Source organism: Diuraphis noxia, unplaced genomic scaffold (assembly GCF_037042655.1).
Source record: "Diuraphis noxia isolate RWA-SAM2 unplaced genomic scaffold, SU_Dnox_SAM2 contig0002, whole genome shotgun sequence".
NCBI lineage: Eukaryota > Metazoa > Arthropoda > Insecta > Hemiptera > Aphididae > Diuraphis > Diuraphis noxia.
Window position 1 is genome coordinate 30,296,443 of NW_028301712.1, and position 25,764 is coordinate 30,322,206.

At 28.5% G+C, this 25,764-nt stretch overlaps 2 protein-coding genes and 2 pseudogenes across 4 annotated transcripts; 2 read left to right on the forward strand and 2 right to left on the reverse strand.

Annotated features, from left to right (window-relative positions):
• Positions 1-284: 284 nt before the first annotated feature.
• On the reverse strand, positions 285-951 carry LOC149058329 (uncharacterized; annotated as a pseudogene).
• Positions 952-5,248: 4,297 nt separating this feature from the next.
• On the reverse strand, positions 5,249-14,600 carry LOC107164186 (low-density lipoprotein receptor-related protein 2-like). The gene is made up of 6 exons (XM_015511916.2): positions 14,098-14,600; positions 11,321-11,461; positions 11,003-11,212; positions 10,682-10,886; positions 7,861-8,102; positions 5,249-5,905 (listed from the first exon to the last, which is right to left on the reverse strand). Exons 1-6 carry the CDS (start codon positions 14,186-14,188, stop codon positions 5,334-5,336), a joined length of 1,461 nt encoding a protein of 486 aa, XP_015367402.1. The 5' UTR covers positions 14,189-14,600; the 3' UTR covers positions 5,249-5,333.
• On the forward strand, positions 8,698-10,003 carry LOC149058330 (uncharacterized; annotated as a pseudogene).
• Positions 14,601-18,969: 4,369 nt separating the features above from the next.
• Positions 18,970-25,193, forward strand: LOC107164181 (esterase E4-like). Of its 3 annotated transcripts, none has more exons than XM_015511906.2 (9): positions 18,970-19,172; positions 20,469-20,791; positions 20,865-21,005; positions 21,269-21,614; positions 22,009-22,199; positions 22,272-22,610; positions 23,287-23,443; positions 23,541-23,667; positions 24,835-25,193. In XM_015511906.2, the coding sequence occupies exons 2-9, from the start codon at positions 20,588-20,590 to the stop codon at positions 25,037-25,039; spliced, it is 1,710 nt and encodes a 569-aa protein (XP_015367392.2). In that variant the 5' UTR covers positions 18,970-19,172; positions 20,469-20,587; the 3' UTR covers positions 25,040-25,193. The 3 variants fall into 3 exon arrangements, with proteins under 3 accessions (XP_015367392.2, XP_015367394.2, XP_015367393.2); XM_015511908.2 differs by having other exon boundaries at positions 18,971-19,079; XM_015511907.2 differs by having other exon boundaries at positions 18,972-19,126.
• The last annotated feature ends 571 nt before the right edge of the window (positions 25,194-25,764 follow it).

The window sequence follows — 25,764 nt, forward strand, 5'->3', positions numbered from 1 at the left end:
AATCAAATTGTCGGTATAATACTATATTGAATAAATCTAATAAAAATATCTCCATTTTACGCCTTTACTTAGCATAAAAATCAAGAACTTAAGTCCATAATCAGAGAAAAGTTAAATGCTAAGTTTGGTGTAAATGCTTATAGCGTAATAGAATTCGTGTATTTTGGAAACATAGCAAGACGTAGGTACGTGACATTTGGTGAATGTCACATTCACCAAAATTCCTGGTGAATGTCAATTTCTTCTTAGATGTAGACATTCACTGGTGAATGTTGACATTTTGTAAAAAAAAATGTATACCTAGTGATAAAATAATTTTAGTTAAAGGGTTAATAATTATACATAAATTATTTTATTTTATACTATAAAAATTATTTGTTGCAACAAGATAAACTATTATGACATTTTGAATTACATAAAATTCCTGAGGATCTACAACTACACTTCTTCGATACACACTTCGCCTTACAATTGCATCTCAAGTACCCCTGTCCACCTGTTTGAGAAACTGAAGTGGAAGCTTTCCTTAAGGACATGTATTGGTCAGTAGCAACTTCTTCAGGTGTTAATAATTGTTCTTTGCATACAGCAAATTGATTACGGGTGTATAATTGATTTATTACACCCTCTTTTGTGCCTAGTGTGTAAAATTCATTATCGTCTATCGACAGCTACGACAACTGCTAATAATGTATGTTCTGTAGATCCATACACCCTCGGTCAACATCAGAAACTCGGATACGAACAGTATCATCAGGTTAAGCTGGAGTAAACTTTTGTCTTAATGAACGCAGCATTCTTTCAGCTTGTAATTCAAATCCCATTCTTGCTGCTGTTCTATTTTGAATCATATTTTTTTTTAAATTCATGATCTAGTTTACTTTGGTCAGCATTATCTTCCACCTGCTCAGTGTTATTATATTGGATCTCATTAACTGGAAAATAAATTGATTAACCATTTGAAGTACGAGATTTTTCTGAATAAAATTGAATATAACTTATCATTTTACTGTTAACAATTTTTTTTTTTTTTAATTTAAAATAGTTCTGACATTTTAAGTAATTTTGGCAACTTATTAAACCAGATATTATGTTAAAATATATTTAATTATTATTAGGGCTCGGAAATTGTAGGAGCTAAAAAAGGTAAAATATGCATGAAAAAATTGTAAAATATGCATTAAAAATGTTATATATGCAAAAATATTATTCTGAATTCCAAAAATATACGAACTTCACTTACTAATGATACGACGTCTAAAACGAAACTTTCAAACATCAATCGTGTACAATTAACAGTAACGATAAACGAAGAAACCATCATTATATTTACGATAACAATAAATACCAACATTGGTCATTTCGAGTTTTATATTCAATATTAGTTGAAATATACAGGTTAAGAAAGAAAAAAATCAATTTTTTTTAGAAAAATATGAAATATGCATAATATGTGTATAAAATTAATGAAATATACACTTTTTAGCTAAAATTTGTTGTAATATTAAATAATTGCTTATTAGAGGCGGACATTCGTCAGTTTCATTAGGTTAGGTTAGGTTATGCAAATGTCTCCACTGGGTTTTCACAATTAAGTAATGATGCAAAATGTGTTTCCATTTTTCCAATACCTTGTCCTGTTCTGTTACTACTTTACTAGAGAACCATCGTAATTTTTAAAGAACTTATTATGTTTTTTGTACTCTCCTCTAATTGAATTTATCTTCTGGTATAGTTTTCTAGTTTTATTTAATCTATAATCAACCTCAGCTTCCTTTAGTACATCTTTTGTATATTTCCGTTTTTCATATCTAAATATATTATTTGCTTCTTTTTGGCGTTCTTTGTATACTATAGCTTTCTCTCTATTAGTGGGGTCATTGAGCAATTGAGTCCTGGCTTCTTTCCTTCTATTAAATGTTTCCTTGCAGGAATTGTTGAACCACGGTTTCCTTGTTCACTTTTGTTTTCCTATTAGTGTATCTTTGACCGTTTTTATAGCATCTTTTAACACTTTCCATTTAGTATCAATTGTCTCTTCTTGATTTATGTTTAAACTGCTCATTGTTTCATGTAATTTTTGTTTGAAAATTCACATATATTGGTGTCCTTTAACTTATTCACATCAAATCTGTCCACTAATAATCCTTTACTATGTATTAGTTTCTTGAGTTTTACTTTCAGCTTTCCTTTAACTAGGTAGTAGTTTGAATCACAGTCAGCTCCTCTTACAGTTTTAACATCATGTACATAATTTATGAACCTAGTATTTATCAGGACATTGTCTATCTGACTGACATATCTACAATTTGGTGCTTCCATGTACCCTTATCAATATCTTTGTGTGGGAGCATCGTGCTCTTTACAATAAGTCCTCCACCACTAGCAAAATCTATATGCCTGAGTCCATTCTCACTAGTTACATCGTGAAGGCTATGGACACCAATCGTTGACCGAAGTATGTTCTCCTTCCCTAACTTGGCATTGAAGTCCACTAAGACTATTCTAATTCTATTTTGTGGGATTTCGTTTAGCGTGTGTTCCAGTTTATCATAGAATTCGTCCTTCTCCTCTTGCGTTTTTTCTTCCATGGGTGCATGCCCATTCACGAATGTGATATCGAAATATTGTGCTTCTATTGTTAACACTGATATTCTTGGGTTAATGCTTTTGAATTCTCTTACTGAAGTTACTAAGTTTTTGTATCTTGAATATCTAGCGTTCCTTTATCATTCCATCTTATCGCTTGTAGGGCCACCACTACTAGTTTATATCTCTCATTTTTTATTTTTTAATACTGAAAATAAAAAACTTAAAAATTGATAAATTTTTTTTTCGAAATATTCAATATAGCCAATTTATAAATTTAATTTTCAGAAAAATGTATATGGTAAAAACACTTATTTAAGTCAAAAGGCTGATTTTTTACAATTTTTTTAAATATCAATATTTTCGTTAGGTAAATTATAGTAATTTATAGTTTATACATCACATATTATTAAAATAAATACAATAAAAAAAAATAATTAGATTTTAACATGCACTAATTAAAAAATGTTCTTATATAATATTTTTAAAAAACTTTATTATTATTTGAGATTACAAGGTTTCTAACATAAACTAGATGGTAATTTACTTAACGAAAATATTGATATTTAAAAAAATTGTAAAAAATCAGCCTTTTGACTTAAATAAGTGTTTTTACCATATACATTTTTCTGAAAATTAAATTTATAAATTGGCTATATTGAATATTTCGAAAAAAAAATTTATCAATTTTTAAGTTTTTTATTTTCAGTATTAAAAAATAAAAAATGTATTCTAAAAATGTAGCGTAAGTGTCTATGAATTATATTTAAAAGAAATTTGTTAAAAATATTAATTAGAACAAAAGTTATTTCATTTGTCAGAATGTCAGATCTCTGTGGGACGCCCTGTATGTTTCTTATATAACAATAGGCAGTAGTATACCGATGACCATTTCAAAAATACAATAACGTTGTTACATTTTTTTATACTTGTAAATCCTATGAGATTGCACCAAAATAGTTTCTACACCTGCTGGCTAAGTCAGTACAATCAAATTGGCAACGACATAATAATACAACTTTTAAGTTTGACACAAATAGTACTAAAGGAATTCAATGAAAGAGTACATCATTTTTATTCTATTAAACAACAGCGTAATTTGAAATCATTATAATTATTATGTCATGTTTGAAAAGTATACACGAATATAACTATAAAAGGTGAAAAATTCAATAAAAAAAAAGTAGATCATTATTATTGCATACACATGGTTATAAAAAAATTCATATACAATGATACATGACATGTATCATGTTTTATTCTATCTGCTTACTCAAGTTGTATGAATGTAAAATAAAAAAATCGTTATTTTCTGATTAAAATTTGAACAAAATGGACATTTTACGTTATTATTTATACCAGTGTTTCCCAAAGGGTGTGCCGTGAGATTTGAAAGATCTGCCACGACAACTTGAACTTTTTTATAAAAAAAACATCATATAATTATTTAAAATAGTAATAATATATTTATTGCAATTTCTGTAATTATCGTATACTATTGCATTTTAATTTCAATGAATTATCAGATTGAAGTCTTAAAAGTTGTTCTTGTTCAACTAATCCTAGATGTGATATTATATCTGATGTTACTGCAAAAGGATTGCGCACCCAATCATATTCGAATAGGCAAAGATGGGAAGTATTTTTTTATTTTCTATTTTAAAATTATGAGATGATTTATTACCAAATCAGATGTTACTTCTCCATCTGGATCAATATATGCTGTTAATGGAAACATTTGCAGTTGTTTTTTTCCTTCTTGTGATATCTAAAGATTAATTTTCCATAAAAACCCATTTAATTTATCAGACATGTAAATATGTTTTCATCTTTACCTCGCATATTGGAATTAAGGATATTTAAATGGTTAGAAATATCAGCTAGATAAGCAAGTTTTTCAGACCATAATGGATTATTTAATTAAGTTACGAAGTCGATATTCGGATATTATTGAACAATTGCAACAACTCATTTTTCATTTCATAAAACATGTTTAAAACCTTACCTTTTGATAACCACCGAATTTCAGTATGTAAAACTAAAACTTCTCAGTATATGTATATACAAGTACAGCTATCAAGAGATAATAATATTATTACCTAATAAAGATTTGTGAGTAGCCGCACTTGACAAATTATTTTAAATACATTTGCTAAAAAAAATAGAAAAATAAGAATATAAAATTTGTATTTATTATTTTTAAGTTTTACTTGCCTTCCAATAAGCATATTTTTTATAGAGGTCAAGGGTGGAAAAAATAGATTCTGAGAGGCAGTGTTTGAAAAATAAATGTGATGGGCTGAAGTCCCCCAATTTTTTTTGCTCTAATTGCGCATATGGCAACTGGAGAAAAATTTTAGTGATATTTAGGCTACCCTAATTTTATCATGCAATCTATGTGCCTGAAACTTAGAAAACTTTAATTTATAATATATACTATATTATTATGTCATAATGTGATAAGACACATATTATCGTACATCTACAATCATTTAACCAACCGTGTAATTTAATAATTAAATTATAGTAAATTATATTGCTCGTAAGTACATAATACTATGGTTAGTGGACTTTTATAGGTATAGATTCGTAATTGCATCATCGTTAAAAATTTACAGCGCAGACAAGGACGGTTCAAATCTAATCAATTTGAAACAAATTATTTTATTAAATTATATTTTATTATTTTACTGGAGTCTGTAATAGTCAGCCAAACAATACTAGATAATATATTTAATACATAACTAAATAATGAATAAGTATGCAATCACAATAGACAAAGTAGTTACTAAACGATATTGTATACATTTTGAGGCACCTCCCGACACAGTCACGACCGTTGGTACCGGGCTAGGCTGCTCAGTATATTCTGCTCTGGTACAGTTTAGTGCCTCGTCGGAGTTGTCGTGACAATCGTCGTAACCGTCACACACATAAGCTTTGGGTATGCACCGCATATTATTACACGCAAAGTCCTGCGCGTTCGGGCAAACCATCGATTCGGCGTTCGGGTCGGTCACACACGTCTTGCCGTCCGAGTCAACCATCTCGCCAAACGGACAGTCGCAACGCGCCTTGAGTAACGAAATTTTCCACTTTTTGAACGGCACAGCGAAACACAACTTCTGGCAACCCCCATAGTCAGCCGCGATCGAGCACGGGTGATTATTGATGATGAGCTGCTCATGTTCGCTGTAAACCTTCACGCCCATCAACCAGTTTCGCGGCTGCCGAACCTCGATGTTGTCTAAGACGCCGGTCAGCTTGTGTAATTTCATTATAGCGTCCCGGTCCCAATCGATGATGTACATCCAATCTGCATGGAAAAATATTAAAGACAATTAATCATAAATTCATAATACTACGCACACGCCAACTGCAGCACCCGCACGCACAACTACTGGTGACTGAATTTTCTGAAAAGCCGTGTACGGTAACCTATATTTAAAACCATTTTAAAATCTCAGTTTTAACCATTTCTTGGGGTAATTTCAACTCCAACGTTTTTACAATTTGAAACGAATTTAAAACTCAATTCACAACATTACGAAAGTTAATTTCACTACGTTATGATATGGCCGCCCGGGACATTAGTTCTAGTTGTTATGTAGATGATCCTTGTCAATTTTTTTTATTATTATTAATACCTTTTTATTTTATTTAATCCTTAACTTGACGCTGTATCCTAAAAGATACACGTGATTCAGTTAATTTTGATTTTTAAAAATAATATTTATTTTTCCCATGAAACTTTTGTAAATTTTTTTAAATATTCCAAAGAGTTTATATTTCTAATATCATTTGATTATATCTAAAATTGATTACGCTGTTATTGTTTGTGATTTACTGTGACTTTAGAGTGTTATATAAGTCATTGAATATCAGAATATATGCTACAGCCTACAACTAGCTGAAATTTGTAGTATTTATTCAGCTAAGCCTCAATATCATTTTAATATAATAAATTGTTAGGTTTTACTGCTCAAATATTGTTGTTTTTTATGGTTGATATTTGATGTATCCAATAAAATACAATGCTTAGTTGCATCATGCTTATTGATGCATCTAAAAAGATATTATTATAATTATTTATCTAAAGTTTGTTATTATCATATATATTTACATTTCTGCTTAAAATTATACTAGCCATGCGTATTACTAAATAATAAAATAATATTTAATTTAAATAGAAATGAGTGCAATACAATTATATTTGTATGTTGTTGATTTCTTGATATTTGTTATTTAATTAATTTTGTTTTGAAAGATTTTAAAAACGATTTTTCTGATTTCAGAATTCTAATAGGTAACTCTAATTTGTTAGATAGGTACGTTAAAACCGTTTGGTTGTATAATTATTTTTTAGTTTTATTTAGAAAAAAAATGTTTCATTTTTTATATTATTTAACAAGTAGGTATATAAAATATTATATTATCATATACTATACTGCTATGTACCTATTATTATAATTTTTTTTTAAATTTTTCTTATTGAAAAGCAATAAAGTCATGTTTTTACATTTTATTACCTAAATAGTTTTACTTAGTATCTTTTTAGTAATAAAACTTAGAATAGACATAATCGAGTGATGTACACTAAAGGATACTAGTTTTAAAATGAGGAATTCAGAGTGATGTATCCATTAAGATACTAAACTAAAATATCGTTTACAAAGTAGTGCATCTTAAAAGACACAAAATTGAAAACAGCATCTATGAGGTGATGTAGGTATATTTAAAGATACATAATTCCACTCAAAATTTCTCAAAAACTGAAGTTAATTTTTTTTAAATAATGTCAAAAATGAACTCTATGGGTTTTAATTATTTAAAATAGTGATAGTTTGGAATTTTAGTGCAATATTTTTGATTCTGTCAAGTTATAAGTTAACCCCTAGCAACATAGGGCATTGGTTGATTTTTTATTAGGTTCTTAACTGTAGATGAGGGTACGATTAGTATATATGTTAAGGATTAGCTACTAGGAACATAGATACATCCATAACCCATCCAAGGACTAGTGGCACCTGTCGGTGCTGGCAGCCGAGGCACATTTGTGACTGAAGCCGAACCACACTAAGGCACGGATCGTTATAAATTATATATTGTATTATTTTTATTTATTTATTGAATATTAACTTAATTTAAAAAGTTAGTTTAATTTATTTAAATAATATTATAAATTAAAAATCGTTATTTAGAGGAGTGGGGCTTGTTTAAAATGCTCAAATACGACCCAATCCAAATCAAGTAAATTATCAACAATCATACCTTTATGTATGGTTATCAACCATGGACTTCGTATTGAAGTCGATATGATATCCCTCACATCAGTCCCGTCCAAATTCGAATGTTGGACTTTTTCAGACAGTACGTCACACCAGTACAGTCGGTCCGTAGCAAAATCCAAAGCCAAACCTCTCGGCCATCTTTGGTTATGGCTGCCTAACTTGATCAGATTCGAACCATCTGTATACGCACGGCTTATACCCATTTCGGAAAAGAATATGTACCTAAAACCCATTAACCATAATATTATGTACTTATACACGTGCTTTAGTAGATTTACATTAATGACAATTTAATCATCCACACAATACACAAAATTATTATTTAGTTATTTGAGATGTAATTATTTTAGATTTTAAATATAATTATTCATTAAAAACAATATGGTAAATTACATATAATTCAAATTCAGAGTGAAAATGTCAAACGGTATGATTACAGTATATATGTACATAATGGAAACGTTAAATACATAAATCTTAATTTGTGGAATTCAAACTGATTTTTTAGGGTAAAAAGGTATCTTAACGAATAAAAAGTACAAAAAGTTTTCTACATTATAAAATGTATCTAGATATAATATAAATGCACTGTATCTTCTCTTCTTCTAATATACCTATAAAAATCTCGTGTCACAATGTTTGTTACCAAACTCCTCCGAAACGGCTGGACCGATTTTCATGAAATTTGTTGTGTATATTAAGCAGGTCTCAGAGAGTGATGTAAACTATTTTTCACACCCCTATTTTTATTTTAAAGGGTGGCTCATACAGGGATTTTTTTTAACCTACGACAATTTTTTTTTTTTATAGAGTTTCCGTTGGTTGCCAAACATAACATATTCAATTATTATTATTATTAATATATATATATTTTTTTTTAAATTAAACGCTGTTTCATATATTTAATCAATGGCCACACTGACCGATCAGCCACCGTTGTCGCCGCTGTCGTCTGACGTATTTCCATAGATATAAAAATAAATAAATAAATTTAGTTTAATATGAACTTTAATTGCATCGATTTGTGTATTTTGTACAATGCCAGCAAGACGCAAGGGGTCTGATTTGGCCCGTCGAACGACCAAAAGTACAAGCATGCGAGATAGAAGAGCACAAAGAAGAGACGTACAAATCCAACCGAACAATGAAAATGTACGCGTGAACATGGTGCGATTGCGTGAGGCACAAGCTGAACAAAATCAAATAAGACGATTAGAAGCGCGTCAATTCGTAGTTGACACACGCAAAGCAAATGACCGACAACGCCAACAAGTAGGTACACAGAGCATTTACATCCAATTCATTCCTTCGTCTAGCATTCGAGTATGGGCCCGATATTGAATATTACGCTCATTCGAAAGTAGAGATTGGTGCTATGGACAAGGAATGTCCGCATTTGTAATGCGCTGAAGTTCAAAAATGAGCCAGCTGGTATGTGTTGCGCGTCAGGAAAAGTGCAACTACCGGAAATTGAAACACCACCTGAACCATTGAACGGTTTACTTATCGGTACGGATCCAGATTCTAACCTGTTCCTGAAGTCAATTCGAACATTCAATTCATGTTTCCAAATGACAAGCAGAACAACAGAGCAACAGAAATAGTTAAAAAATAATGCTGCAAATGGTCAACAATTTAATTCAACATTCAAAATCAAAGGCCAAGTTTATCATAGAGTGGACTCACTTGCTACCAATGCCAAACGAACCACATACATTTTTACAAATTTACTTTATGGGCGGTGAGGACTCCGAAAGCGCACTTGCCAATCGCGTGGATGCACGTTGTAGTAACAATAACCTTAATTCACCTTTTTCCAGACGCTTCATCGGTGATCTGGACGCTTTATTGAATGAGCACAATGAATTGTTGAAATTATTCAAATCACACATGCACAAATTACAAAGTGACAATCACGCAATTGTCATCAATCCTGATAAAACACCAGCTGGAGAGCACATTTGTAGATTCAATGCACCTGTAGTTGACGACGTTGCTGGAATCATGGTTGGCGACCGTACAGCTACACGAGAAATCGTGATTCGAAGAAGAAATAATAATATTGTGTGTGGGAATGTCGTATACTGGTATATGACTGAGAGATGAATGGAAAGACTGTGAAAGATGACAATAAAAAAAAAACACACACATCATTGTAAAATCAATACATTCATCACTTCGTTCAGAATCTAAAATAGTTTAAAATGCATATAATTTATAAAAATATATTTGTTTATGTTATCAATTAAGAACTTTGTAATTTACTCATTCATTGCAGACTATGTTCTATCCTTAATCCCGAGGTTTATTTATTATTAGTGACACTATAAGAATATTAATTTGACATTCTCAATAGTTTACTATACGCTATGAACGCCCAAACCACTAATAAGCTCCAAAAAAAAAAAAAATTATTTTCTCATAGGTACATAATAACTAATAAGTAATAACACTATACAGTATACACTGGCCTACGAAAATGCCAAAAGACAAACTAATACGCGGGCAACGCCGTGTCGGGACAGCTAGTATTTCTATATTATTTAAATAAATAAAAATTTATCTGCAGATAATTAGATAAAAGTTGTATTAATTGGCTTGATGTTTTTTTTATTATTCTGTAACTCTTAAATCTTAATATTTGAAATTATTAAAACAACGCGTGAGACAAATATATGAAATATGCAGATAAATATGCAGATACCTATTTGTAAAAAAATAAAAACTTTATATCTAGAGTATTAGACTCAAACGCCGTTGTAAATTATATTATGTTCTCTTATGATGTACGAAACACCTACCCTTTGTTAGGGTGGACAACAATTCCTCTCTGTACGCTGGGTTTTTTCGTGATCTTCAATAGCACCCTTTGATTGGTCACATTCCGAGTGCTAACTACATTCAACGTACCTTTTCTACTATCGATGTAGTATAGGTTCTTTGCCACCCAATCCACGACAAGACCTTCCACGCATCCATTTGGAGAGGTTGATACAATTTCTTTACCTGAAAATGTATGACACAGTGTTATTTCCTGTATTCGCTGATACCAAATTATGCCTTTTCCACAAAACGTGTTATTTTACGTTATTTAAGATAACATCAAAGTGGTATACGCCCACCTGTCCCGTTTCTGTGTATTCTATAGATAATGTTCTGAGAAACGTCTGAATAATAAATGTAGTTATCACGGGCGTCGAAATCTAGACCTGCGGACCCGGCATTACTTGTCGTTACTGGCAGTATGGCGGCAGTATACCCTTGCGAAACATTGCTCAAGACTTTACCTTTGATGAACTTATCATCCGAGTACAACAAGAATTCTTCGACCACTAATATTAAAACGAAAAATATCAGGTTAGGTACAAGTGTACGTTAATATTCTACAAGTACACGAATCGCACGGATAAATGGTTTTAGAAATATTAATAAATACTCACAAACGCAGTTGTGCATGTCTTCTGCAAGATGATACCCTATGTTACAGGAGCAACTGTACGCTAACAAACCGTCGCTACCACTTATAGACTCGTTACACATGTGCTGACAACCGCCGTTATTATTACTGCAAGGTGACGATACTGTTAATACAAAAAAACCAACAGTAAATATATTATTTTATAGTATTACGATTAGTGATTGACTATTATGGCAAAGGTGGCATACACGATACACATTTTCAGATATGTTTGCGTAATAGCTGTGAATACCAGTTTTCGTTAAAATAGACTATCTTACATCATTGTAATTCACTAGTAGAATAACTACTGCAGATACCTACTCGAAATTTTCACCAAATGTTTATTATGTTTCATTTTCTATTTACTATAATACTAGATTAAATAATTTCGTAGAACTAAAATGCCAGTGTATACCTATTTAATTTTTGATATTTTTAATTGCTATAATAACAAAAAAGATTAAGCTTAATCGGCAATTATTGAAAATACTAAAATAAAATTCCCAATGCCTAGAAATGAAATTTGACAAAATATCGAATTTTTTGAACTTAAAATGTTTGTAATAAATATATAAACATTTAAGTGTATACATATTATACTCCTTAGATTTTTTTGTCAAAAAATAAACTTCATACTTAATAAATACTTTTAACGAATTTAGTTTTTATACTTTTGAGTAGGTAAATATTTTTTATTGATTATAAAAAATCAAAAAAAATCTGTTATTTAAGCAATGTTTAATAAAATTTATTAAAGTAACACAAGTAGTCGCTTCTTAAGCCAACCTCGGATAAACATCGCAAAATACAATATTATAAATTATAATCTATAAATCTATGGAAAACGTAAATATATTAATCATATATGACGTAGGTATGACTAGTATGACTATGATCGAAGAACTTATCAATATCACTTATCTTCAGTTCATCACAACTTTCAACGGTATATTAATGCGTACGACCCTCATCTCCATTGGGTAAAGTATTCGCGTGATAAATTATTGTCTTCAACTGCCTATCTATAACTTCAAAATGAAGTTTGAATAACAATTTATAATTACACCACCGTCCTTAACTCAGTAAAATACTTGAGTTTCAACGATATTTTTTAGATTCTGAGCGGAGCGATGAATGTATTGATTTTACCATGATGTGTGTCTGTCATCACGTTTTGGGACAGTAAAAGTGCTTCGATTTTTGACTTCAGTACCTCGTTCGATGAGAAAGTGAATCTATTTGGTACTTTGGGGGGAGGGTCAAAAGAAAAAAATTCTCAATATTTTTCTAAATAATCGGGATAAACAAACTAAAAGTTAAAGAAAAAATGGGAAATTTTACGCACAATCAGTTTTCGACAAAATCGATTTTGGTTTTTGATGTAACTTTAAAACAAATGACCATTGATACATGAAATTTTCACCGAATGTTTATAAGTATATTCTATCTATTATGCAATTTTCAAAATTTTTCGACTCAAGTTGAACTATTCATAGGTATTTGCTATTTTCGATTATTATTAGTTTTTAATTTAAGCTAGAAATTCATAAAAAATTTTCTTTTTAAATCTAAGGTTTGAAAATTTAATACAAGATTCCTTACAAGTTTGTCAATCTTTAGCACAAAAAAAATGTCTAACGGAAATTCAAATTAAATATTTATGAGCATATTTGGAAATTTAAATTTTTACAACATTGGATTTTCACTGGATTTCACATTTAGCGATTTTCTTATTTTGGTGTAACTCTAAAACAAATGATCACAGATACTTGAAATTTTCACTGAATGTAAATATAGAAATTTTCTATATTTGATAAAATATTCAAAATATTTAGATTTGTTTTGAGCTGAATATTGACATTTTAATTTTTCAATTTTTTAGATAATTTTTCTATAAATATCGATAAAAATTTATTTGTTGGGTAGAAAAGCTTGAAAATTTAATACAAGGCTTCTAACACATTATAACAATAGCAGTTGAAAAATATTAAAAATACATAGCACGATTTTTTTTTTATAAGCATTTAAAGTTCAAATTTTGACTAAATTAAATACGTAAAAATTACGGCAATGTTTAAATTATCTTAGATAGAAATTCATAAAAATTTTCCTTTTATATCTAAGATTTTAAAATTTAATACAAGGCTCCTAACATATTTTTACAATAGCAATTGAAAAATAAAAGAAATGCATAGTCACAATTTTTTTTTACAAGCATTAAAATTTTAATTTTGACAAGATACGTAAAAATCACGAAAATTCGCAAATTATTTTAAGCTAGAAAATTCATAAAACATGATCTTTTTAAATCTAAGATTTGAAAATTTTTAATAATCTATAATATATCCTAGACAGATAACCCGTTTCCGTTCAGAATCGTTGTTCGTATACAATGATACCTATCATTGCATTCAAATTTAAACTACCATTGTCAGAGGTCCACACCCCATCCCCTAATGTACAGCAGAGCGATACCCACTTGTCGCTTTTTTTTTTGATTTCCCAATGGTTGTATTAAAGTAAACTCTATCAAAATTTTACGTTAATAATATATAATTTCTCACTACATATTTTATAACTATAAAAGTTCGGTTCTACTGAACACAAATTTGGTATATGTTGCTCATTTGCACATGGGTCAGATGTAGAAAACAATGATTGCGCTCACATCCTCTCAGCGTATTTCATTTATAACAATTTATAAATACTAACAGTTTTACATATAATGTCGTTATTTTAAAAAGTTTTTGAACCCACCTTCGTCTTGACCGTATCCCGCGGCCGCCAGCCAGAGAACAGCTGCAGTGGCGATAAAGACGTGAGTTGAACGCGACGTCACTTTAGCCATGTCTGAAGTACGTTGGATCACAATCGCCGCTCACGCGTGTTCTAAGTGGAGCGGTCCCGATCAGTTCAGAATATCACAGTGAGGCGCACGTTCCCGGAAAAACCGCGTTGAGTAAGGGGCAGAATCCAAAAATCTTCTATTGCCAAAGTCTGAGATAACGGACCGAAAACGAATGACAATTTATATATTACGATTCCGATTATGATGAGTTGGCATTGCACACTATACTTTTATACAGATGAGGAGTATAATAATGCGTGTATGCATTACAAAGCGAATTTCGTATAATTTGTATTATTATTAATTTTTATCCGGACGCACAATAAACAATAAACTAAGTGTCTGACTATGAAACATGGAACACACGTCGTGTTCGCGCGCGCATACAAGTCACTACTAGAAGCTACCGGCCAGCGGTCACGTTCCCTCGTCTCTCGGTTTTAACTACTTGTTGATCTGACGTTTGCTGAACTTTGTTATCGGCTCTGATAAGATTTAATTGGACTGGATTGGTATGCATGATACGCAAAAGGCAAAAGTTACATTTAAAAATAGATTAAACAATTTCCTTGTTAGGTTGATAAAAGCTAAAAATTTGAGCTTGCAAACATTATAATAACGTTCACCTCTTTGACCTTTATGCGTTATACATGAAAAAAATGACTGCACTTTTTAAACGTAATAAAATACAAAATGACCAAATAAAACATGATGGTTAGCAAAATATGTAGAATATCGTTAAATGGAACGAAATATTATAATGTAGGTAATATTAAACAAATAAATGTAAGACGAAATAATTCATGCCATTTTATATTTGTTTCATCAAAATAAAATGGATTTTTTTATTTATATAGGTTTTGTGTAATTTTCTTTCAAATTATTATTGTCTTGGTGAAAAATCTAGCATCCTAGCATTATATCCCATATTATCTCGAACATATTGGCCTTGAAAATTAATATTATTTATTAATATTAATTGTATACTATCTTATTTATAATAAGTGCAAATTTAACATTAGACCCTAACTCTCATCCTGCCCCCAACAAATAATAACGTTTATAATTATTGTAAAGTAAACTTTTGTGATATATATCCATCATAATAGTATGTGTTGTTTCCGTTTTACAAACACGAAACATAGCAAATGTATATGTTTTGAATAATTAATTTAATTCTGTTATACGTTTAATTTTAGAATTAATTTACCTATTACAAATGTAAAAAGTAAGAATAGGATTAGGTATTGTGAATATACGAGTATGTTTTTAGATTTTTTTGATTATAGTATAAACTTTTTATGAGAATCATTATTTTCAATTTTCAATTCTTAAATAAAAATTTGAAAAACTTTATAATTTCTTAATTACAAAATAATTTGAAAATTGTTAAGATTTTGGTAAATTTTATAACATTTTAAATATTTATAAAATAAATTCATCGTACCTTTGGAGCTTTTATATTTATTTACTGCTTTGATATAAACTCATGAAGAACCTTGTAAACCTTTGTATAGACCTTTGTAAAGAACCTTTGTATTTTCAAGCTTTTTGAGCTAAGAAATAACAATTTTATTGACATTAAAGAATAAAAACTAACAATAATTGAATATTTCAAATGTCTATAAATATCTCAAAATTAGTCAAAATCTTATTTTTAATTTGAATAGAAAATGTTAAAATAAGCATTGATGAAAATTCAATAACCTACAGTTATAATAGCTTTTGAATGACAAGACAATTAGATAATTAGTTAATTTACTGGTAAATATCCAGTGTCTAATTTTGAACGTTCGAAAAAATTAACTTGTCCCCCCGGCAAACATTTTTTTTGTAACTTATAAGTTATAACTATGAATTTACTAAGATAATATGATGGAATGGAAACAACGTGCGACGTGATTGATGGGAACCCCTTTTCCGATCTGATTTTCGTACGGATTTTGTGTGTGTCTGAGAGGATAGACCGCTCTGAATCTGGTGGTTAATTGTTATAACCATTATTTTGGTATATGTTATTTTTTATTTACATAGATGTATAAATATTTATAAATAGTATTATGGGAATAAGTTAATTAGACGCAGTGCTCAAGATGAGACAAACTTAGGTACCTGTTACAGAGAAGCCTCCCAATAAACCTTTTATAGAATACGCAAACTGTGCTGCCGATACAAGTATTCTTACCAATCCATATTATATTAGTTCATGCTTATAAGTTACAACTAACCAATTTTAATATTAATCGTGATAACTCTATCTTATAAAAAAAAAAACGTTTATTATATAATTTATATATAATATACATATATGTATTTTATATAAATGTGAAAATGAAAACCTTTGAGGCCTATGTTCTCGGAAACTACTGAACCGATCGTTAATCGGCCCTTAAAAACGACACCGTCAACATCATAAACGATAAAGTTCTTAACATGTTCGAAGCTGATGAAAAAAAAACAATATTTCCATAGATACACTTATACTAATCAAGATGAAGCTATACATAACCCGACTGAATTTCTTAACTTATAAAATCCATCAGGTCTCCCCCCATACAAACTTGATTTAAAAAATGTTGCACCTATTATTCTCATGCGAAATTTAAATGCTCCCAATTTGTGCAATGGAACGAGATTAAAAATATTATTTTTGAAAAAAAACTGAATGCTGAAATTCTTACCGGATCTACTATGTAATAAAATTCCATGGCTTAAATAAATATTTTTACATTACATTTTTTTTTTTAAAACCTATTTTATTAATAGGTAAGATGTTTTTTATCTTTTATTTTCCGTATTAAAAAATATCATATTGTACGTCTAGTACAAGTGTCTGTTAGTGGTACCTATATAAAAAAAAAAAATCATAAGTAAAAATAAAAGTTATTTTATTTGTACACACAGGGTGTTTAGAATGGTGAGTTTCTTGATTTTTAATTTATGTTATAAATTATTTATAATATAAAATTAATTTTCAAGAAGTCTGCAAATCTCAGTGAATTATATATATTTTTAACATATCGTATGTTCCCATATTAAACTAAATTATTTAATTTTTGAAACAATAGTTTGTTCAACAAAAATTTTTAACTACATGTAACAATTACGACTACTTTTATCCGAGACATATTTTAAGGTATATTTAGTATAGTACAATATCTTATTCTAATGAACAATTTGTTGTTAGTAAATGCTGGAAAGATAAAGACATTGATAGGTACTAAAAGAAAAAGCATTACACATAGAAATGGATTACTGCTATAGATCGCGCGCGTATTTACATATTACATTCATGTTGAACTATCTACCTTATAGTCAGTAAATTTATTATTTTAACCATAAATAGTATATTATTATATTATCATATCGAATTTTTTTACAACTTATGAAGAACCTATTGTAATATATTATGCATTTTAAAACGTAATTTTTATGAATATTTTATTCAACATTTAGAATTTCAGAAACGTTTAAAAAGAAATTGTGTACCATGTGTATTTTGGGTATTATAAAAAATACGAAGAACCTCAAAAATATCAAATAGCTATAAATGGCTTCCAATTATGATAATTAAACAGGTTATAAAATAAATATCAATAGGCACTGTTTTCGAACAAAGTACTAGTTAAATAACCGATTTTTCACCCGCCGTTACTATAATCCAGTGTGTTCACATTGTTGTATTTTATGACCATGAATTAAAAAATAAACAAGTAGGGGAACTTGAATCATGGAGATCTAAAAAAGTACTATGTAAAATATGTTGTTAGTTGTATTACTACTGTTTCACCCGTTTACGAACTACACTATCGCACTTTCTTAATACTAAACAGCTTAATATATATTATATTAGTTTACATGTTTAAGATCATAATATCATGTAGTGAATAATAATATATTTTAATATTTAACGTTTAATTATATGAGCGGTAATAAAATTAAAATTGAGTATGGATAATTAAATATAGGTAGGTACCTATTGATATACTTATCGCTATTTTTGTGTTTTATAGTATTGATAATATTTATTATACCTAAATAAATGTTTAATGATTTTTATATTGTTCAAAAATACCTATTACTATGTTTACCATGTTAATCGATAAGTTTTCATCAAATGATTATGATAATTGGCGAAGATAAATTTAATGTTAAAATATTTATATTTTATGGGTATTGTTAATATTAAACATACTTAATATGATGTGATTATATAGCTGTAAAATTTTTTTATTATCTGGGTAATGTTAACATAAACCAGTAAATCGTAGGCATCGTTAATTTTTCTAATTTATAACGTTACAGTAAACTCTATACATCCAGCTAAGTAAAAAAATAATATAGCGGTGGCACGACAATGTATATTATTATCTCAAAGCAGGATCGGACATTTATTTAAACAGTGTAAATGTTGGTGTTTTTTTTTAACCGGACCAAACTAATTATCTTCTGAATCAATTAATACCTAATAAACTGTAAAAATCAGAAAAATTGTGCAGATGATCCTTTTGAAAAATCATCAAAATTGTACAGTTAGAAATTAAGTTAATGATAAAAACGTGTAAACGTTTTGATGATAAATTAAAATGAAATATAAAATCACGGCGGCCGTATATCGCGTGTCGTTCCGACCGGTTCCCCCACTCCATTTCGTGTATGCAGTACAATATTTGGTGGATTAGGTAGGAGAAAATTACAACGCATCTCTCTATTGCTATTTCGCATTCCCGTAGGTATTTATTATTTGTGTCATTTCGTAATTCGTTATCGCTTATCGCTTCAACGCGTAATATAAATATATATTATATATTATTATTATTAGGTTATTAGGTATCATATTTCTAATTGTTAAAAAGACCTAACCGCATATTATGTTGTCTCCATCTTACAAGTGCGTAACATGGCAATTTTTACTCTCAGCAGTACACGTATAGCATTGTTAGTTTAAAATTTAGAGTGAATTGACCTCCAATAAGATTTAAAGGTAAGATTGCCGACCTCTTATGCTTTTTATCATATTTTAATTTTTTAGAGGCCTTCGATAATAATGTTATTTTTAATTTTTATAAGAGGTAAATTCACTCTTAATTTTAAACTAACGGAGTTAAATGTAATCTGCTGAGCGCAAAATGTGCTATTAGTTTAATAGTTATTATTAATAATAATAATCTTGGAGGCAAATTACAAAAAAAATTGGTGATATCACGACATCAACATTTCGTTTAACTCCGTATAAAAAATAGCTAAGTAAAAAAAAAAAAAACAGATCTTTAAGCACTTTAAAGATGTGATATAAATAAATGCTAAGTAAATTTAATTTAAGTAGGTACTCTAATAATAATATTATAGTATTAATATAATAATATATAAAAAGAATTAAATAATAATTTAAAATATTATAATGAAAATTTCTTATTAATAATAACTATTAAACTAATAATACTAGGACGTGATACCTGCATGTGTAATCTCCTTCTTACAAGTGCGTAACATACCAAATTTTGCGCTCAGAAGATCACGTTTAACTCCGTTAGTTTAAAATTTGGAGTGAATTTACCTATTATAAAAATTAAAAATAACATTATTATCGAGGGCTTCTAAAAAATTAAAATATGATAAAAAGCATATGAGGTTGGCTAGATAATAATCTTACCTTTAAATCTTATTAGTTAATTTTAATTTTCATCATAATATGTTTATGTGATCACTTTTCATACGAAATACGATTTTAAAATATTTGTATTCCTTTTGAGTTTTTATAGAAATGATAAATTTAGATTTTTGTTTTTTATTTTCAATTATTGTCGATACATAATTTTCTGCTAAGTTAAAAGACTTGAACATTTAAAAACAAAATTTTTCATATGTAGTTAATATTGTAACCAAAAAATCTAAGAAATATATAAACAACATTTTATTTTATAGACATCTTAAGTTAAAATTTGGAAGATATTAGATATTTAAACAAAGAATAACGAAATATATACATATTACATATGCAAAGTATGTAACGAACTGCTCAATCGTGATATTAAATTCGTTGATAGTCGTATATGTCAAACGATGATGAATAAAATTCCGGAGGATTATACCTCCATAGAGTATAGTAGCCAACTCCATATATAATTTAATAGCTCTAATATTAACCTATTGTATAATAATTACTTAGGTATTTAATTTCAATTTTCAATTCTCATTAAAGAAACCTAAATACATTATAGTTTATTTATTATCTGTGCAACTACCTAATCGTCCTAATCTAATTGATTATTATTTTCAGATTTTGGCTGTAAAGGTTAAGTACACAGCGATTTCTAAGATAAATATAGTTTACTATTAGTACATATTTAAGAAATCTGAAAAAATTAATATCTAAATCAACATTCGTCTCCATTAAAAATGAAAAAAGCATGTAGAATTTTATTAAGCTTTTTTTTATTTATCGGATGCTTTTTGACATTTTCGGCGTCTAATACGCCTAAAGTGAAAGTCCATTCTGGTGAAATTGCAGGTGGATTTGAATATACCTATAATGGTCGAAAAATTTACTCATTCATAGGCATACCGTACGCAAGTCCTCCAGTTCAAAACTATCGATTTAAAGTATGTTAAGAACAATTTTCTTATTCATGCATGTCAATTTAAATTTAAAACCCATTGAATATTATTTTCACAGGAACCACAACCCGTAAAACCTTGGTTGGGCATATGGAACGCCACAACTCCTGGAAGCGCTTGTTTAGGACCGGATTATGACTTTGATTTAAAAATTATTGGACAAGAAGATTGTTTATATCTCAATGTTTATACACCAAAGGTACGTGAAAAATCCATGTAAATAATAAATATAATATTAATAGTCAATAATGTATTACTATTTTATCGTACCTATTATATAAACAATTAAAATACTTTTTAAATCTATATACTCTCGACACTTCAAAAATAACATATACAAAACACTAATAATCTGAACTTGTACTTTGATTGTTTTACTTATCATTATTCTTAAATCTATACCCTAGTACCACAATACGGCATTGCAATGTAAATTAAAATATAGTTGCATTAATTATACAGTTACCACAAGTGAATACGTCTGGTGATTTAATGAATGTAGTAGTGCACATACACGGCGGCGCGTACATGGGTGGTCAAGGCATTTCCTATGGTCCTCAATATCTTTTGGATGTCAACGATTTTGTTTATGTATCAATAAATTACCGTTTGGGAGTATTAGGATTTGCCTCCACCGGCGATAGTGTTTTACCCGGAAATAACGGAATGAAAGACCAAGTAGCAGCATTGAAGTGGATACAACAAAACATAGTTGCATTTGGTGGTAACCCAAATAGTGTAACTATCACTGGTATGTCTGCTGGAGCAGGTTCAGTTCATTATCATATGATTTCACCAATGTCTAAAGGTAGGTATGTGTGAATGATTTTTTTTTTTACTCATTCGACTTTTTCTATGTTCATGCACTATAAATTAAGATATTTTACGTTTAATTTCTTGAAATTTAAATTATTCTAATTAATTGTCAAATAAATGATATCATAAATTTTGCATTTTTGTTGAAAGTGCTTGTTCTTACATTTTTTGATATTTTGGCATATATAAGCATATTATATTTATTTTGGGCTATTAGTTATAGTCTCAATAACTTGAAACTAAATAAAATTAGTTTAAATTAACTTATGCCAATGTTAACGTTTGGATTAGTTAGTTTTAATATAAGAAATATTTAGCCTAATATTTTAGATGTATATGCACTTTAAAGTTATAACTTTAGTTATAAATATTTTTTTCATTTTAAGGCTTATTTAATCGAGTAATACTTCAAAGTGGTAGTGCATTCTGTCCTTGGTCGTATACTGAAAACGTTGATCAAAAAACAAAGTACATTGCAAACTTGCTGGGATGTCCAACAAATAATTCCATGGATATAGTGGAATGTCTTCGTTCTAGACCAGGAACGGACATTGCAAAATCATTTATAAACTTCATGGTAATTTTTTGTTGTTTATTAAATAATAAATTTATATGAACTCAAATTGTATTTTATTTATAATGTTTTTAGCCATGGAAATACAATCCTTTTTCACCATTTGGTCCAACTGTTGAGGTAGCCGGAGATGAAAAATTCTTACCCGATATCCCTGAAAAACTCGTTCCGTATGACATTCCGGTGCTTATGAGCATTACCCAAGATGAGGGTCTTATTTTAGCGATATTTATTATGTATGAAAATGGTCAAAATGAACTAAACAATAATTGGAATGAATATTTACCACATCTTCTTGATTATAATTACACAATTTTAAACGAGAATCTGAGAAGCAAAATTGCTCAAGATATAAAAGGATTTTACTTTGGTGACAAACCAGTATCAAAAGAAACTGTAGGCAACCTTGTGGAAGTAAGTTAGTACTATAAGTAGCTTAAATGTAGATAAACTTTAAATTTCAACTTTTTATATATTTTTTTTAAATAAATAAACTTATTATTCTACATTCCTATACTAATTAAATTTTTATTAACTTACTATATCTATCAAATCCATTTTTTCGTTATATTTCCCCCCCCCCCCCCCCAAAAAAAAAGGAATATTATCCAGTAATTTTTTTTGTTTTTAAATTACAACTTTTTTTTATATATTTGAGGATTAAAACAGATCTTTATCAATAGGTTTTAGATGTTTATGATTTTACATATATTTTTTTTTGGCTGTCCAATAGGTTCCATTCTTATATAGAAATGTGTGTCATGATATCTATATTAAAAAATAAAAATAATAATAACATTTTATTTTGCATATAATTGCATATTTTACCAATGTATTACCGTCAAAATATGTACTTATATATTTTTGTCGTTAATATTTTCTTGTTTGATATATTTTTAGGTTTTTAGACTTTTAATTAGGTAGGTCATATTTAAGCATAGTTTGTGTTTAGTGATTATTTTTCTAAAATTCATTTATTGTTCAGTTTTTAGTGCATTATTATCGCTGCGCTTTTTATTCTTAACCCTACAATCTACATAAATTATCTTAAAACAATCATTTAATAACCTATAGTATACACATATTTTAGATGATTTCAGATAGATTGTTTGGATATGCTGTAAGTAAAGCAGCTCAGCATATTGCCGCAAAGAATACGGCACCTGTATATTTCCATGAATTTGGATACAGTGGTAATTATTCTATCATGGCTAGTATCGATCCAAAATCATATTCCCGAGGATCAAGTAAATGACATATTTTAGATATTATTTGTTTTATTTGTATGTGTAATACTGTAATATACGTTATATTGTTAATTCTTTATAAATAATATATTATTAGATGTAACTCATTCTGACGATACCAATTATGTATTGAAAAAGAATGTTTTCCCTCTTCATGACAATGAAGAAGATAGAAATATGATCAAATTGATGGTCAACATCTGGGCCACCTTTATAAAAAATGGGTAATTATTAATTTTTATCGGTAATAAATGATTGTTATCAATGTAAGAAATTTAAGTTTATTAGGTTCTTAACCTAATGACTAATATAGTCTAAAAACGGTGGCTTGGTGAGTCGCGGTCGTACGCTCAATCTGCGGAAACGCACTGAGCAGCGTACTTACCGGCCGCAGTTGCTAACACCCCGATGGGTGACCACCCGGGATTTTTAGCAACATATCCTTGGCCCTAGCCACACATACACAACCACGTGTTACAAACCTACCCACTTAAAAACCTACTAAAAATATATACAAAAATAACCCCTACCGTACCACCCCACACCCAATGGCCTATTCCCCTTACTTACAAAAAAAGTCTAAAAATGTACCAACAATATTTTTTATAATATTCTAGATAAGTATTTATCAACAGTTATCTACAATTAGTGTTCTAAAATTTCATAAAAATATTTTGTTGAAATGTTTCATTTTTATGAAAAATAATAAAAAAATATTTTAATTTAAATCTAGAGTAGAAATGTTATCGAAGTATTTTTTTACATACCTAGTACATTATACAAATTACATAAATTGCATATAAACATAGTTAAAAAAGTTACAAAACACATGAATTACCCATCTCAATTTCTCAATTAATGTTTATTTAATATTTTATAATTATTAATTATATATTTTTATAACCAGAGTCCCTATTATAATAATCTATGAGTCAAAATCTTATATAGTATTCCTATTTAAATTCAAACAAAATACAATTTTTATATCTATTTAATCCTTAGTATAATAGCATTATTGTAATTTATAATTTAGAGCCTATAATAGAGCTAATATAATATCACATTTGTACATTAATATATTATGAATATTATGAATATAATAATATATAAATATTATATTATATTAGTATTATCAATTATCATTATAATTTAATTATAAACATAAAAAAAAACACAATCGTGAACCGATGATCATTAATCAGCTATGAAATCAGATTGACCATCTGAGTATAGTGATGATTTTGTCAAACATACCAAAAACAAAATATTAAAATATTATATTCTTCAATATTTCAAAGTGAAAATTTCATGTGAAATATTTCATACTCATAACCCTATTAACAACTAATAGGTTAAAATCATAATGTTTATAATTTTATTTAATTTTTTAGAGAACCGGATATTGGAAATACAAAAATTTGGTTACCTGTTTCCAAGAATCCAGCTGATCCTTTTAGATTCATTAAGATCACTCAAAAACAAACGTTTGAAGCCAAAGAACAATTAAACCATCGAAATTATGCATTTTGGAGTAGTTTGTCATTAACAGAATTCAATGAAGTTAATGTACCGGAAGACATAAAAACTGAGTTATAAATAATTAACATAAAAACGTGATATTATAACATTTACTACAATGATACTATTTTTAAACATTAAAGTTCAAATTTTTGTTTAATGATAATTATTAATATCATATATTCAAAATTTAAATTTAAAATAAATAAATTACCATAAATTACAATAAAAATTATCTTTTTTTAATCTTCATCTAATAACAATGGATAACAACATCATAGGATTACTTAAACATATACCTATACCTCATTCAAAAAAATAATATAGGTCAGTTGCTTAATTTTTAATTAATGTATGATAAGTTTCAAGTTTACCACATCATTGCAGAATAGGTTACTGTAATGAATTTAATACATTTTAATTCAGTAATGACGAAACGCGAATAACGCGATGCTGAAAGTAAATGGTCTTTTATCCAATAGTATTTTAGTATAACTAAATAAAATATTTAAAAAAGTATATAATTATCAATTATTTTACCAGGTACGCAGGTATACATAATCAAATTTAATAACTAATTATTTTCGAGCAAAACACTATCGTCGGTGGAGACAAATCCTAATCCTCCCAAACGATAATTTATCCGAACCTTGTATATTAAATTGTCAAGCCTTTTGACCCAACGAATACAATTTTATTAACATTAATAGGATAAAAACATTAAAAAACGGAAAATTTCAGATGTTTATAAATAACTTTAAAAAAGTTGAAATATTTTTAAAAATTTATCAAGTATAGAAAAT

What these genes read in the sequence shown, in the direction of transcription:
- LOC107164186 (XM_015511916.2), bottom strand. Translation starts at nt 14,188, where the DNA reads ATGGCTAAAGTGACGTCGCGTTCAACTCACGTCTTTATCGCCACTGCA. An exon ending in AGACATGCACAACTGCGTTT is followed by an intron (nt 11,213 to 11,320) that starts GTGAGTATTTAT and finishes TTTTAATATTAG; the next exon opens with TGGTCGAAGAATTCTTGTTG. An exon ending in GTTGATAACCATACATAAAG is followed by an intron (nt 5,906 to 7,860) that starts GTATGATTGTTG and finishes TTTTCCATGCAG; the next exon opens with ATTGGATGTACATCATCGAT.
- LOC107164181 (XM_015511906.2), top strand. Translation starts at nt 20,588, where the DNA reads ATGAAAAAAGCATGTAGAATTTTATTAAGCTTTTTTTTATTTATCGGA. An exon ending in ATCATATTCCCGAGGATCAA is followed by an intron (nt 23,444 to 23,540) that starts GTAAATGACATA and finishes ATATATTATTAG; the next exon opens with ATGTAACTCATTCTGACGAT. An exon ending in GCCACCTTTATAAAAAATGG is followed by an intron (nt 23,668 to 24,834) that starts GTAATTATTAAT and finishes TTAATTTTTTAG; the next exon opens with AGAACCGGATATTGGAAATA.